Raw genomic sequence first — 15692 nt, forward strand, 5'->3', positions numbered from 1 at the left:
ACCTGTCCTCGGCATGCCTGAAAAACATTCTGCCGCTTCAGCAAAAGTCCTCCCCTCTTGTTTGGAGCAAGGGGGAGGTGTCATCTGCAGCGGCAGTGGGGAGCAGACAGCATCCAGGGAGGGAATTAATTAATTTACTGTTTGCACCCCACGAGATTACTTCATGGTCCCCCTGGAGGTCACGGCCCCCAGGCTGGGAACCACTGCCCTAAACCAAACAGAACTAAAAAGACCTTTTTTTTAATGCATTTCAGATTGCTTCAAGCAGATGCAAAGGACCTAAAAGAGCACAAAACCAAACAAGAAGGGATTCTGACGGAAATCAACAAAGTCATATCTGCAAAAGATTCTGAATTTCTGTCCTTGAGCCAGAAGATCGAAATATTGACTGACAGGCAAGTTAAATTGGTTTGGTTTCCAAAATCAAACCTGTGAGAGATCCATTTTTCTGGTTAATTAAGGCAGTTCATGGAGTCTTCATTTTTCATTCACTTCATGTTTTTTTGTACTTGCAAATTCATATTGTGATGAAATATGGTACTCCAAGAAGACATATAAAAGAGCCACAAATAAACAAATGTATTCGTCACCACCTCTGAAAGGTGGCTTCACTTGGAACAGTCTCCAACTCCCTACAAGTCCTTACTGTTCATACTTAGTACTGTGAAGAACTAGACTAGTGCTAGACAAGGCAGAGGGAGAGAGAAGGCCCAGGGGATGCCTGGCCCATTTTAGGTTCTGGACCTGCACACTGCTGGCATATGCCCCCCAACAGATTACCCCAAGGGGATGAGGCCCTCAACAGAAAAAAAATGTTTCCCCACTTCTTCAGTTGTGCCCTACAACCAAGCTCACCTGTTTAGCTTTTCCCATCCTCTCTCCTTTATACCTTTGTCAGCTACTCTCAGTGGCCACCAGTGCACCAGGCCCTGAAAATTCTCTTCTGGCAGTAGTGTGGATGTGCCTCAGTGGACACATGGCGTCAGTGAGTGGGGCTGAACCATTGACTGCTCCAGGCCACCAGATCAGAGTTTGTTGCTAACTCGCTCATCAGTTTGATTGAGCAACTCTGGACCACAGTGTATTTGTACTTCCTCAAAAACTTACTTTCATTATAAACTTTCCTAGTCTTCAGAAGCTGCAGGCAGATATACAAGTTGCAGAAGGTAATGAAGATCACCACCTCCAGATTCTTAAGGAAGCAGAAAATATTCTTCGGAGCAAAAAGAGTGAGCTACAGAGGCTGAAGGATCAGGTGAGTAGAATTTGTGATGGGACAAATCCTGCCTGGTCCCCACTATCCTGAGAGGCAAATGGCCTGAGATACCAGCCCCAGAGTAGCCTTGATGGGAGGGGTAGAAAATTTTGTTACAGGCCAGAGAGAATGAAATGGACCAATCTTATTAGCTCATTTGTTATTGTTTTATTACAGTTGCTAAGTTCTATACACAAATTTAAAATTAAATAGGCTTTGCCAGCGGTCTTTCAGTATAAAGGCAAATACAAGTGATGTTAGGGAGGAAAGTGATGTAAGATTATTTGGAAGAGGTTTCTTAAGGGAGGTGCTTGAATGCAAAAACAGGAGTTAGATGTCAGGTGGAAGGGCATTTCTGCGATAAAGAGCTGCAAACAAAAAGGATGCGGATGTGGGAAATACAAAAGTGCAATCTTAGGCTTACCTAGAAAATTAGTGCAGGTAGAGTGAAAGGTCCAAAGAAGATGGATGTAAAGAGCCAATGAGGCATTTGAAAACTCTTGTTTTAGTCAAGGCTTTTTATACAGCAAGTCAGTAAAAAAAATATGCATCAACTAAATATAAATGTCTGAATGCTGTAAAATTTCAGTGAAAGGACCTGTTCACTTGTTACCTGCCACCTGGCATTCTGTCCCAAGGGAGATACGGAGCAGACCTCACACACATGGGCTCCTGCTTCCCTCTCTATAGATGATGATCTACAGAGCCGCCTTGGGTTTCAATCATGAAAAGAAAGGCGGGGTAGAAATGTAATAAATAAATAAATGATGACTATTTAGGCAGTGCTTTAGAGTGTTCTAGACATGTCAAATAATATATTGCCTCAATAATCCTTACAACAACCCTGTAAGGATACCGTGAGGTGAAATGGAGAGAATAATGAAGTACCTACAGCTACCTAGTGAGTTCATGGCTGGAGTGAGCTTTGAGCAGAAATCTCCTTAACCTGCAGCTCAGCCACCACGCTCATTCTGCTCTGGAAAGTAGCGAGTGCGCTGCAAGATCCCTCCTCCATTCAAACAATCTCAAGAGCCAAGGAGTGAGTGAATATTTGCAAACTATGATGGATACAGACCCTCCTTTGGGGGGGGGTTTCCCTCCTCCTTTCTCATTTTTGCAGACTTCAGCGCAGCAGCAAGAACTGCTAATTTTGGACAGGCTGCTTAGTCAAAAAAAGGAAGAGCTCCTCCTCCTCCAAGATAGCCTTGCCCAGAAAAATGCTGACCTAACAGAAGCGCTCAGGGATGGCGAGGCTGAAGTGGCAGAAAAACGGCGGCAAATAAAGGTTTTCCAATCTTTTATTTTAATTATTTTTGAAGCTCATTTGGATTTTTCTTGGAAACACTTTCCTTTTAGGGTTTGTACATCAAACTGTCCCATTATAATATACAAAAACTGCATGTCCAATTGATATTGACGAAAATTTGAATTTTGTAAAATAAAAGTAGAATGTTTTAGGTTGCAATCCTATACACATTTACCTGGGAGTAAGTCCCATGGAATCAAATATAACTTGTTGATCCAGTTTGCATTTAAAGGCCAACCTGCCTAATTTGCAGTTTCCAAAATAATATGAGAACACAGCCACCCTTCGAAACTTGTACTTCTCCAAATTTTGCAGTGCAGTTCTTCCACTAATATATACAAATATGCATATATTAGGTCAAGTGTGCATAAAAATCCATATATTAGGAGAAATAACATACAAAAATGCATTATTTTAGGGGAAATTGCTTTGCAAAAATGTGTATATTTAACTAAATTGCGTATGAACCCATGTATCTTAGAGAAATTTGCATTAAAATGCTGATGAATTTTCATGAGGACTTCTGTTAAAAAAAAATCACAAACTGATGGCAAATATGGAGAACTGAACTTAAGACTGGAAAATGAGAAACTAAGAGAAACCAAAATTGCCGGATTCGCCCATCCCTAGACTGCATTGTCTGTAAAAACATTAATCTTTTTAAGCAATGCTGGTTTTTTCGTTTAGGAAGTGAAGTCTTTTCTAGAAGATCTGAGTGTTCAGAAAGGAGAACTCAGTGCCCAGCTAAGTGAGAAAAGGGCCCAACTTTCTCTAGTAACGCAGGATATCCGAAAAGTGGAAGAGAAACTACAGGGCGTCCTGGGACAGATAATGAAGCATAAGACAGGTGTGGCTTAAAACCATTTCTCATGTCCTTAGTTTTGTATTTACTTAACAATATGCCCACATCGGCAATAAAGAAACAGGTGTCAAGATTGTGGGGGACAAGTCTAATAACGAAGCTGACTGCTTAGAAACAAGTAGGAGAAGTGAGACTAAAAAAGGCTTGCCTTAAAAATAGTTCTCTTTCCTTATTAGATACTTGAGTGGGAACAAATTAAAACCTGGAAATAAAGATTAATCTTGTTCTTTCAAACGCTATTCCCAAGACTGGTTTTGCACGAGAATGTGCAGGATAGCATAAGGTTTTGCAGTTATAATACCTGTGCTGGCAGTTCTTGCATTGTTGACTGAGCTGTATGAAGTCCTTCCCCAGCAACCTCTGGCTAGTTACACAGGGCTTGGCTTTTCACAGAAGGGCAAACCCCGCCCTCAGACCCTAGGCCTGCTGAAAGGCTAGACCTGTCATGCAGGACCTCTGTTCCTCCATACAACCGAGCATTAAATCTGAACAGAGAGTGATTTTGTAGTGTGTGTCAGTTCATAATGAAAAAAGTATACGTGAAGCTCCCTTCCACTGAAGCCATTAGCCAGCGGTGGCTGGTGCCCATGGGGAGTGGTGGGGTGGAAGGCAGGGAGACCAACAGCAGATGGCACCAGAACCAATGACAGGCAGAGGCCATCCTCCTCCCTGCTGAGTTCTACAAGGTCAACACTGAAAGTAAGGAGGAAGATGATCTCTCCACCCCTTGGACTGGTTGTAAGTAAGAAGGCAAGCAAGTTGGGGCTGGCTCAGCTTGGTGAGGCACAGCCCCATTCGCCCTAATGGACAAGCCTCCACTGCCATTAGCATATCTGGCCCAGTATGGTTCTACTGCAAAGGCGGGGAGCCTAATCCTCCAAAAGTCATTGAACGCCAACTCTCATTAGCCTCCGCCATCATGGTCAATGGGGCGGGATGATGGAGGTTGGAGACCAGCACCACGTGAAGGCTGCACCGTGTGAAGGCTACAAGTTCCCAGCCCCAGGTCTACCCCAACTGACAAAAGCTGTAAAGTTTCAAGCAGTTCTTTCCTGAGTGTTATTGCCTGAGATGATTATGTTGTTTAAAGTGGAGATGGTAGAGACTGAACCTAGGGCCCTCCATTCTATTTGATTGGCTTCCTTGGAACTTATCTGCTTTTGTTTCTGCTGTCAATGATTAGAACTCAGGCATGTTCTGGAAATGTTGCACCTCGAAAATGCTGAACTAGAAGGCCTAAAACTCCAGCAGAGCCAAAAAGTTGACGAATTGGAAAAAATGCAAGTTGCAGTCCTGGAGGTAAGTGAGGGTTCATTTCCCCATGATACATTCCACGTAGGAAATCCTTCACAGAGCCACTTCCAAGCATCCCGGATTTCTGCACGGTCTGCATTCACACATTACTGGGGCAGTTCTATCCAGGAGGTCGATCGCATGGAAACACCCTAGGAAACATGGTTTTCCCAAACTTCCCCATTACGGGAAGTAAAATCCAGTCTGCTCCATGGTTTCATTTGTGTTTAATTCCTAGGAGAAACTTGAGTTGGAGACTCTCCAGCGAGCATCCCAGCAGCAACGCGGGGAAGTGGAACGTCAAAAGCATCTTCTTGAGAGGACCCAACAAGACGCTGAGCAGCTTAATTCTCACCTCTGTACTCTCCAAACCAGCATCAAGACGTTGAGCGTTGAAAAGCAGCAACTGGAGGAAAACTGTGAGAGTCTGGAGGAGAAATTGTCACAAACTAAAAGGTGAAGGAACTAACAGAAAGAGAAAACTGTTGGTAGAGAAAGTATCTTGCACTATTATGAAGGGGGAACCTCTTTTTGGATAATCCTGCTGTGAGTTGGGGGGGGGGCTGTCTTCTGCTCTCTGGAAGGAGGCAACCATTCACTCATGGGTAATGTCTTTCTTCCACCTGGGAAAGACAAGGAACCATATGACCAGCTTTTGTAGACTATCCGCTGCCTGCGGGTCACTCCCCAGTTTCCATTCAGTAATCTGATGGGAAAAAATGAAAGCTTTCCATCAGAGGAAAATAAGTATAGGGAGGAGAGGAGGATTTGCCTTTCTCTTGGAAAGGATCTGCCACGGACCCAAGAGTCTGTAAATCCCAGGTTAGGCATGAAAAGGGCGAGTGAGAATTGTGTGGAAAAACAACACAGGGAAATAGGGAGAGGCTTGCCTTGTTCAGGGGCTGGATGCCTCATGCAGCCTCTGAAGGACTTTTACAGCACGTATCCAAGCGCCCATTTTATGTTTCATGGGCTACTTTGTTTAAATAAAAATGTGGAATAGTCCAATACCAGACTGTTGTGTGTCAGGGATGGGGAGCCTCTGTATTGGACACACCAGCAGTATAAGCATGAGTGGCACACTCTAAAATAGCAGTTATGGCACAATCCCTTCAGGCTACTTGATACCCCTTGTCCTTTGTGGTTTCCTTTCACCTCCAGTTTTTCGCTACAGCTTGTTCCAGCATTCACCCATCTTTGAAATTAGAAAGTCTCATCCAACAACCAGAATGACCGCTCTGTATTTCCATTTGATTTTTAAAAAATTAAATCTAATATTATCAAAAGTATTAACAAAAAAAACCCCAGAAGTAATGCATTTCTTATCCCGTTTCACAGAAACCTGGCTTCTGCTGAAAACAGCAGTAAAGCCGCCCTCACCAGCATAGAGAAAATGGAATTGGATGTCCAAAAACTGCAGATTGATACTGACCAACTACAAAAGCGCAAAATATCTTTGAATGGAGACATTGCAGATTTACAGAAGCATCTTCATGGTAGAGACTAGCTTTCCAAATACCTACGCTTTAGTCTTTTTTAAAAAACTTAGATCAGAAGCATATACCTAAATGTAACCTAATTTATGATGGGGATATTTTTTCCAAATCCAACTGCAAACATTTGCACCTTCCTTGCCTATAGTATTTTCTTTCAACCAGCCGTAAAATGTATTTTCTTTAGAAAAAAAGGAGGAAATGAATATACTGAAGACTGAACTGTACAATTCCAGACAGCACCTGCAGCTATTGGAACAGGTTTGTTTGTTCAGTAGTAGCATTTGGGATATAACTGCAGTGCATTGAAATATGCCACCTCTGACAGAGACTAACAGCCCAATCCCCTACATCAGCCTTTCCTAACTTTTGGGTACCCAGATGTTGCTGGACTACAGTTCCCATCTTTCCTGACCATTGTTATAGTCCAACAACATCTGGGGACCCAACGTTTGGAAAAGGCTGCTCTACATGCTTAACTTGGGTGCATCTCCCATTAAACCCAGAGGAATTTAGCTTCTGAGAAAACCTGCATGGGATTAGGCTGCATGTGTTGTGAAAAAGGTTGTGTGCAAATGTACCATTTAGAGAGTCAGTGCAAGTTTTTTTCCTATGGTGCGAGTCCAACTCATGTGTGATGTCATTGCCTGGCAGCAAAGGTGCATTTTGTAGGCACCTGACATCACCCAGCTGAAATGTTTGAGGCACTTAGCTGCATTATTTATTTATTGTATTTGTATACCACCCCATAGCCGAAGCTCTCTGGGTGGTTTACAGCAACTAAAAACATCAAAAACAAACATACAAATTTAAAAACACATCTTTTAAAAACAATTTAAAACACAATTTAAAAAATGCAAAACAATTTGAATGCCAGTCTTTATTTTACGTGTTATTTTTTACTCTGAAATGGCAGGATGTGAAAAATGCCACAAAGCAGAAAGGGGAGCTCCTTCAGGAACAGGCAGCCCTGAAAGATGACATCAGTGAATATGCGAGGAAGAGCAAGGAGTGCCAAGAGGCACAGAGGAGGAACGAAAACCAGCTGCAGAAGCTCTGCAAGGAAATGGAAGCACAAGAGCTGGAACGGGCCAAACAGGAGATGGTACATGAAATCACTCTCTCATATGAGCGACCTGCTCAGCTACAGCTTTCTGCGTTTTGAAAGAATCCACGCTGACTACATCCCAGTCCTAGAACATGAGGATTCTATGCCCTTGTTCTGTGTCCCATCAGGGATCCAGTATCATTCCTGTTTGATAGTTAATCTCTAAACCCAATTGTTCAAAATGTCTTGGGACAAATATCTTTCAACCTGGTGATATTCTAAAATGAAGATCCCAGGATTGCCTAGGGCCCATCGTAGAATATACATTCTTTAGTGAACTGTCCCTCTCAAAACGGGTATTTTAAAAGATGAGGTATTGCTGCCCCTTTTAAGGATGGTTTGTCCATTCGGACAACAAGCCCCACAGTCACTAGCCATTCTGGCCTAGGCAAATATATGAAACTGCCTTATGCTGACTCTGAGCATTGGTCCACATTCTGAGTGACAACGGCCCTCTGGAATCTCGGGCAGGAATCTTTCCCCGCTGTTCAGATTAGAGGGGCTAGAGATTCAATCTGGCGCATCCTTCATGCAAGCAATTTGTTCTGTCACTGATTACTTCATAGCTCTAAATACTGTAATTGGTTACAACTCGAATGTGAATCCGAGTCTTCTCATAGAGCCTCTACACCAGAGAACTGTCTTGACCCCTGGCACAAGTCCACTCACATCATTCCTCTAGGTATGACACTCTGTGCTCATGGAGGAACAAAAGCAATTTCTTTTAAAATTGCTTACATAAAATGTATCAAGCTCTGCCTTGAAAAGGGAAGATATTAGGCCCAGAGACTTTCAAGTCAAGGGAACATTTTGCCCTCTGGATGTTGCAGGACTACAACTCCCATCAGCCTCAGCAAGCATACTCAATGGCCAGGGATGAAGGGAGATGTAGTTCAGCAAATCTGGAGGGTCAAAGGTCCCCTGTGCCTGCTTTATGGGATCAGGGAAACAGAAAGAGCAGGTGCCCATTCAGGTGCCCTTCCCGCTCATCAAATGTTCACTCTTGACCTGATCTGTTTGGCCAGGTCCTTCATCACCTTAGGGAGGATGCACAGCACGAAGAAAAGAAGTTGGAAGAATGCACAGCTAAACTGATGTATCAGAAACGGCTGTTGGAACAAGAGCTGGCAGAGCAACACCACCAGCTGGAGCAAGCAATTGCTAAAGTTCAGGAGGCAGAAGAAAGGATCCAGAAGCTTCAAGAGGAGGAGTCTTTGTGCACAGCCCTTGAAGAAACCATCAGCAAAACCCGTATGTTGGATTTAAGGCTGTGGCCGCTGATGTACGGCTCAGAGCAGATAAATGATGTTACTGTTTTAAGAATGAGCCCTAATATAGACTGTGTGATATTTGGGCCTCGTTGTGGATGTGGCAACCCCAGGTTCAGATACATGCTGAGCTACACAACTCCTGCACAGCCTTAGCCTCAAAAGAACCTTGTGAGATACGGTTAAATGCTGCTCTAAGCTCTTTAGCTAAAGGAGAGGTTATGCATGTAATAAACTAAAATTGCACATTAATAATTTAAAATGGAAAGGGTGCGATTCTGATTAGATTGGAGTGCTTGACATTTGGTTCAGGTCTGTGGCTTTTCTAGTGACAAAGGCTGAATCTTCTCGATTCCAGGGCATCAGCTCTCTGAAAAAGAACTGAAGTTGCAAGAAACAGTTGGTGAGGTTTTATCCCTCCAAAGGGAGCTGGAACTCTCAAAGGCCAAGGAGACAGTGCTCCATGATCAGATCCAAACAGAAAGGAAAAAAGCTGAAAAGCAAATCGCTGGCCTGAAGGAAGCCATCAAGGTGCAGAGGGCCCAGCTCGAGAGATCGCTTCACGTATGTTCCCTTTGTTTGTGTTGTAGTAAACAGGTCAGACTAAGTGAATTGAACCTGGTTCCCATTGAAATCAGTGGGGCTGAGCTGCTTCATTTCAATGGGATATACAAGATCGACCAACTTAGGCTGCAATCCAAATCTTCTTTGCATCGGATGACGGAGAGCAGGTTGGACTGGGTGGAGGTATCCCAGGGAGGGGCTGAACAGGTCCAGGATCCACTGGATCCCAAGCCGGCCCCACTGCTGTCACTTGATGGCATAGGCTTGGCACTGTGCCAGCTCCAGAGTTACGCAGAGATTTGGCTGGTGCAAGTGGCAAGGACTCTCCCTGGCTGGGGTTTGGAATGCAGTGCCAGCCTGGATCCAACCTACTGCGTTTGATACTTTTAATAGTGCTTTGCTTTGGGGATGACAGGAATCCAGTCCAGTCCGGGGCATCACACCTGAAATTGTATGAATGCTCAATACTTGATTATAGAGCATTTGAGTGTTCAGAGCACTTCACATACATTTATCTCGGGCTTTGGCTCTCCAGATGTTGCTGAACTCCCATCATCCCCGTCTACTGGTCATGCTTGCTGGAGCTGATGGGAATTGTAGTTGAGCATCATCTGGAGAGCCAAAGGTTCCCCATGCTTGCATTATCTGAATAATGATTACAAAAAAACCAGTAAGGTAGGTCAATGTTATTTCTGATGGGGAAGACTTGAGTGTGTGTGGCCTACCTACAGCCGTCGTGTGAGTCCATGTCAGAGGTGCATGCTGAGCTGGAGAGGTCCTGGTTCACAGTTCACTCTCTTAGCAGCTACACTCACTGTACTCCTAGGGTGCCCCACCTCATGTTCTTAATTTGATACCATTTGCCATGAGCTGAGCCGCATCAAAGCATTGCTATCTGGACAGTAATGATCATATTGAGATTTGTTTCAGAGGAATATGTTGGTTCAGCTGAAGGGAGACAAACAGGAAAGCTGTGAATATACCCACCTGCCTATTTTTAATTTTAGGAACAAAAACAGGAAAACTACTGTTTACGGAAAGAAGTGACCACCATAGAGCAAGTGGCCCAGGACAACCACCTGCGAGCAAAGCGGTTGATGAGGGACCTTGGCCATATCCAAGAGGAGTACATGCAGCTCAAGTCACAGGTAAGGACTTTGATCCCACACATGGCCTTCCTCTTACACCCTTCGCGGTGGGGAAAGTGTGCGTGATTATCCCATCTTGCTTTGCATTTTTGACACCAGCTATACTGATGCTCCCCATCCTTTCATATATACGGTGTAGCAAAAGCGTGTGGAGATTCCACCTTCTCTCCCATAACATTAAATCTCAGGATTATCCAATGAAACACACATTTCAGGACAAGCAAAAAGAAAAGACAATACAGAATTAATTTATGGAATTTGAGGTCATAAGATGTGGTGATGACGGCAGGCTTAGGCAGCTTCTTCCGAGAGGAGAGATGCATCAGAGGCTATTAGGCATGACAGCTAAATGGATCTGGGCTAAATGGCCCATCTGTGCTCCAGAGGCAGTATGTCGTGGAGTACCACTGCCTGGAGACAAACGGGTGGTCCACGTACCTTTGTGCACTGCTTGGGGACTTCTGAGGGCATTGGGTGGGTCACTGTGGAAGCAGAATGCTGGAACAGATGGACCTTGAGCCACCTGTGTGGTTCTTGTGTTTTTACATCGGAACAACTTCCACGCAGGCTGGAGTTCTAGCGCAACTCAAAAATAGTGGGTTCTTTTACACGGGTCTACAAAACCTGTGGGCGCACGCTTTCCAAAAGTGAAGCGCTTATTACATCCCATTGATTTTAGCGGGGGAGCCAAGGATGGGCTCATACCTTTTCTCTTGAAATCAGTGGGTTGTATCCAACCGAGATCTACTCAGAGTAGAGCGAAGTTAGTCATGCCCATCCCTTTAATTGGGTCTTTGAGTAGGACTAACACTGAATACAGAGTGACTTACACTCTAGCAGGATCAAGTGCTGTCTTTTATGGCACACAGAGATCAAGCTTCTAAGTACACCAGTACAAGCTGAAACTGGGTACATCAGTTGGCCAGATCTTTATTTTTAATCCTCAAAGCTGATTCTATGCAATTGGCTGAGGTAGCCTTTGTGATTTGAACAAGTAGTTTCCATTTGTTTGGTTCTTCATCCAATTGACTGAAAAATAAAGCTTGGCGATGACTGAGCTTTGACTGTTTTTTCATTTTATGAGAATTGCAGTAGTCATGTGACAAACATAGGCCCGGATCAGGCACTTGGCAGCCCCCATGCAATCTACTGTGGGGCTATTGCCACAATCACAACCAAGCTCGGATCAGTCACATAGAGATTCCCATGACATGAAACTGGTGCCTCCACGAGGTGCGAGGGCTTCAGAAAGACAGGTTGCAGGAATGACGTTACCACTACACTGTTCTCTCACAGACACCAGTTCACATAATCCCGTCCAGGTTGGGAGCCCCCCAGTGGCCCTACACATTTCTGCAGCTGATTGTGAAGGGCCTGCCGAGTGTCTGCAACGGGTCTAGTTTGCTAAATGGATCTTCTTAGTGCCTGGTGTCTTCTCTGAAATCCTGCTCTCGCCCTTGCACCCCACTGCTTAGATGAAGAGTCAAGAGAACTTGGAGAAAGAGCAGAAAGAGATGAAGGGCACAGTGAAGTCGCTTAAGCTAGAAGTGAAGGACAAAATGAGAACCGGGTTGAAGGATCTGAGCCAGTCTCCTCCAAAGCTCTTGGAACATCTGGAGGCTGCTTTTGAAGCCAACGGAAGACCTCAGAGTGACTTGGAAAGTCTGAAGGAAAACTATCCATTCACAGATAACGAGGCAAGGATGCTGTGCTTGGATGAAAAGCTGGACCTTTCCAAAGTCCACATCACGGTAAACACAGCCATCCTACAATCAATGTTTTTTTAAAAAAATTCACATCAGTATCATATGCAAGCGTCATTCTTCCTTGATTTGTGCACACCGTGGATATCAGTCTGAAGCAGTTAACTCATGGTGCACTAGTGTTGGGGACACACAAATCCAGGATTTCTCCCATGCTGTGGTAGCTAGACCTCTCCCTTTATCTGCTTATAAAAATATTTATATATCGTAAGTTCATAAGAGAATCAAATTTGTGCAATTGCTACTTAGACTCCAAAGTTTCTGCTTTTTTAAATCTAAAAGCATGAGGTCTGTAAACTTGCATTTAAAGATAAATAAATCCCAATCTTCTTGGGGTGCTGGAAATTTCAGTCAGGGTTTCGTACTTGAGTAGAGTAACTGCAGCTGCATGATATTCATAGCCATGCTGATGTATAGAATGTCACCATGTTCATTATTTATACAATTGCCGACGGCAAGTTCTACGATGATCTGCATTATCAGACAATATAAGTTTATTCTCTTTCCTCTAAAGGATGAGCAATGGCGTGGAAAAGCACGCAGAGAACAACTGCAACACCACGAAGATCGGCTCAAGGTAGGGACAGTTTGTGCACTTGGTTCCCAGCCCTCGATGGATGAGACAGACAGAATATTTTCAGTCTTGGGGTCACTGTTTTTCTGAAGAGTATGTGCACCTTTGTCCATATAGCAAAGTGTCATCTAAGTGTCTCTTCACTCAATATGTTCATTTAAGGCTCGGCTTCGGCAGTGCATGTCGAAGCAAGTAGAGGTGTTAATCAAAGGAAAGCAACAGACGGAGGGCACCCTCTACAGCCTGAAGAAGCAAGTCGATGCACTGGATGAACTGTTTAGCAGCACTTCGACAGACTCAACGTTTCCTTCCTTAAACTCCTCAGGGGTCACGGACTCTCTGCATGAAGAGTCAAATCCGGGAAAGAACCAGGTAAGCTTTTGTACTGATTTGGGCTTATTGCTTCCCTGTGTATGAGCGCGCCTTTCTGTTTTAAAGTATATTCTGCCTTTTGATCAAATGGTCTTCAGAGTGGGTTACAATAGAAAAAAATTAGCCCATGGGTCGTGCCTTTGGCTGGCGGCAGGTGCAGAGTGCCCTCCTTCCTCTCTCTTCTCAAGTCCCAGAACAATAGTTGGAGCCGAGTTCTTACAACCAGTAGACAACTTCCTCCCAACGTCTGGGTTTAACTAGAGTACAAGAAACGAACTCCCTGTGGTCTGAATAAGTATTGGCTTTTCACATGCGTATTATACTTGGACAACTCCTATTTTGTCTTTCATGCGAAGTTACTGAAACTTAATTCTAGATTGATTTTTATCAGGATTTTGGCACGCCCTCGTGTTAGAATGTGTGTGTCGTATACTTTAACCTGTCCAGTCTCAAAAGTTTTACCATCTGGTGCTTCCACTATTCTGTTCCACTTTAGCAGGACTGAGAATTAGACCTCAAGATGTATCAGTGCAGACTCGCTTATAAATAGTTGGGGTCAAAACAAGGGTTCTTTTCCATTCTAGGGGGGGGCAAGTACTGTCTTCCAACTTAGATACTGCTCACTAACAAAAATCCTAGAGGAACACAGTGCTTCTCAGGTTGACATGGGAGACATAGACTTAGACGTGGGGAACTTCCCAGTTTGACCCATGAGGCCGTTTTCCCCAAACCATGCCCACATCTGGGGTGGGGCAGGTACAGATGCAGCTGGATTGGCTCTGCGACTGAGTTCCACATGGAGAACTTCATCATGCAGCCAATCTCTGCAGAAAGCAGCTTTGCCAGCCCTATGCTCAGCCCTTGGGAAGCACCCAGCACAAGACTTCCACAGCACTTCCTTTAACACCCAAAAATCAAGTAGCTGTCAGGCACTTGGAAGGTGCTGCACAAGGAACTGTGATAGGTGTGTGGGACAACCTGCATGTCATTCACCTGTGAGTGTCCCACCCACCTGTCAGTTATCCCTTGGGGTATTGACAAATAAGGGTCTACCCAAAAAGGTTCTCCACCCATGAGGGCTGGGGCCTTGCAATTCACCCAAACTAAGGACATAACTGGGAGATTCATAGCCTCAAGCTCCTCTTTTAGGTTGGCCCCTGCCGTCGCCCAAAGCAGACACGTTCTCCTTCCCTATCTGCGTACAAAGTCAAAAGATACTGTAAAGTGCTCACTTGTGAGGGGGGTTGCCTCTTTAACAGAGACCTCTTTTCTAGTTTTCCAGATCTCCTGCCAGGACATCAACACAATCTCAAGTAATCTGTCAGTACAAGGCATAATCCCAACCGGTAAGAGGGAGAAGGGAGCTAACATTGAGAATCTGTGTTGTAAATTGCATGTTAAACTTTGAGCAACGTAAAGTAAGACTTGAGAACATAAGAAGAGCCTGCATTCCAGCATCCTGTTCTCACAGTCTAGGCAGGAATCTAAACACACTTTCTAGGCCAGGGATGGCTAACCTGTGGCCCTCCAAACGTTGTTGGACTCCAACTCCCAGCAGCCCCAGCCAGCATAGACGTTGGTCAGGGATGTTGGGAGCTGATGTCCAGGAACACCTGGAGGGCTGCAGGTAATCAACCCCAATTCCAAGGCAAAAGTCCCATTGAACAAAGTGAGACTTAAGCATGCTTAGAACTGCACTGACAAAAATGTTCTAGAAAGCCTGGCAACTGCACAGTACAGCCTTCCTCGTGTAGTTGAAGAAGGAAAAGTTACAACTCACACCCATTTCTTGCATCAACCACTGAGGCCGCACTCAAACACAAGGCACTCAAGCTCCGTTAATTTTGTTTGAGCCAGACTTCCACAACTAAGACATCTTTCATGATTTAGGAAGGACTTCAGCTCAAAATACATTGTTAATTATCATAATCATCCAATTTTTTTTAAGTACAGGAAACTGGTACAATTGTAATCTTGTTTGTCATTTGCAGCTATTATAGGTTGTGGTAATCATTCAACTTTTCTTATTACAGACAAGCAGTGACATATGCAACCATTTTGGTGGGGCCCGAGTCGCTAGCCTGGGTTCAAAGGTATCCGAAGATTACTACCTCATCGCTTACAAGTCCCTGTAAGACATTTCTAGTGTAAGCTCAGGTGTTTTCTGTGCATACGTTGTTGAATGTTTTTCTGAGAACTTTAGCAATGCATGCTAGTACTGAAAGTACAAGCCATTGATGTCTGGGTACTTTTGTAGTTTTTTGCAGGGGGAGAAGCAGGGTCTGGATGCATGGATTTATTTATATATGGGTGAATGGATTTAGACTTTTTTACATTCCTTTTTCCCAGTGTTTGGTGACATTTTGTATTTTATTGGATATTTTCTTAATAAAAAAGAAAAACTGTTTCCATTTTCTTCTGTTTCCTCCTATGAACTTAAGGATTTGAAAGTTGTTCCACCAGCTTCATATGCATATTGAGGGTGCTCTAGGGTAGGGGTGGAGAACCTCTTGTCCTTGGGACTCTTCCCACCACGTCTCTCCACCACGTCCTGCTCTGTGCCCTCCCTGAATGCTTTTACCAGGGTGGAGAGATGAGAATGTGTGTATATTGTCAAAATCTCAACCTTTGTGTGGCGGGAATGTAAAAAGCCACATCTGTAACTTAACCAACTTTTTGCCCCTAG

The 15692-nt window shown here is 44.1% G+C and overlaps 1 protein-coding gene across 3 annotated transcripts in view; it reads left to right on the forward strand.

The window, feature by feature from the left end:
- CNTRL (centriolin) overlaps positions 1-15413 on the forward strand; it is a 66025-nt gene extending 50612 nt beyond the window's left edge. For all 3 annotated transcript variants that reach the window (XM_061603585.1, XM_061603586.1, XM_061603587.1), the window contains 17 exons: positions 255-395; positions 1129-1255; positions 2376-2540; positions 3249-3408; positions 4607-4722; positions 4955-5172; positions 6055-6212; positions 6397-6470; positions 7126-7314; positions 8343-8568; positions 8944-9149; positions 10157-10297; positions 11773-12048; positions 12575-12637; positions 12797-13006; positions 14281-14352; positions 15040-15413. In XM_061603585.1, coding sequence (XP_061459569.1) covers positions 255-395; positions 1129-1255; positions 2376-2540; positions 3249-3408; positions 4607-4722; positions 4955-5172; positions 6055-6212; positions 6397-6470; positions 7126-7314; positions 8343-8568; positions 8944-9149; positions 10157-10297; positions 11773-12048; positions 12575-12637; positions 12797-13006; positions 14281-14343 — 2533 coding nt within the window. In that variant the 3' untranslated portion in view covers positions 14344-14352; positions 15040-15413. The remainder of the gene's footprint in view (positions 1-254; positions 396-1128; positions 1256-2375; positions 2541-3248; positions 3409-4606; positions 4723-4954; positions 5173-6054; positions 6213-6396; positions 6471-7125; positions 7315-8342; positions 8569-8943; positions 9150-10156; positions 10298-11772; positions 12049-12574; positions 12638-12796; positions 13007-14280; positions 14353-15039) is intronic.
- Positions 15414-15692: the final 279 nt, after the last annotated feature.

Source organism: Rhineura floridana, chromosome 20, assembly GCF_030035675.1.
Source record: "Rhineura floridana isolate rRhiFlo1 chromosome 20, rRhiFlo1.hap2, whole genome shotgun sequence".
Classification (NCBI taxonomy): Eukaryota; Metazoa; Chordata; class Lepidosauria; order Squamata; family Rhineuridae; genus Rhineura; species Rhineura floridana.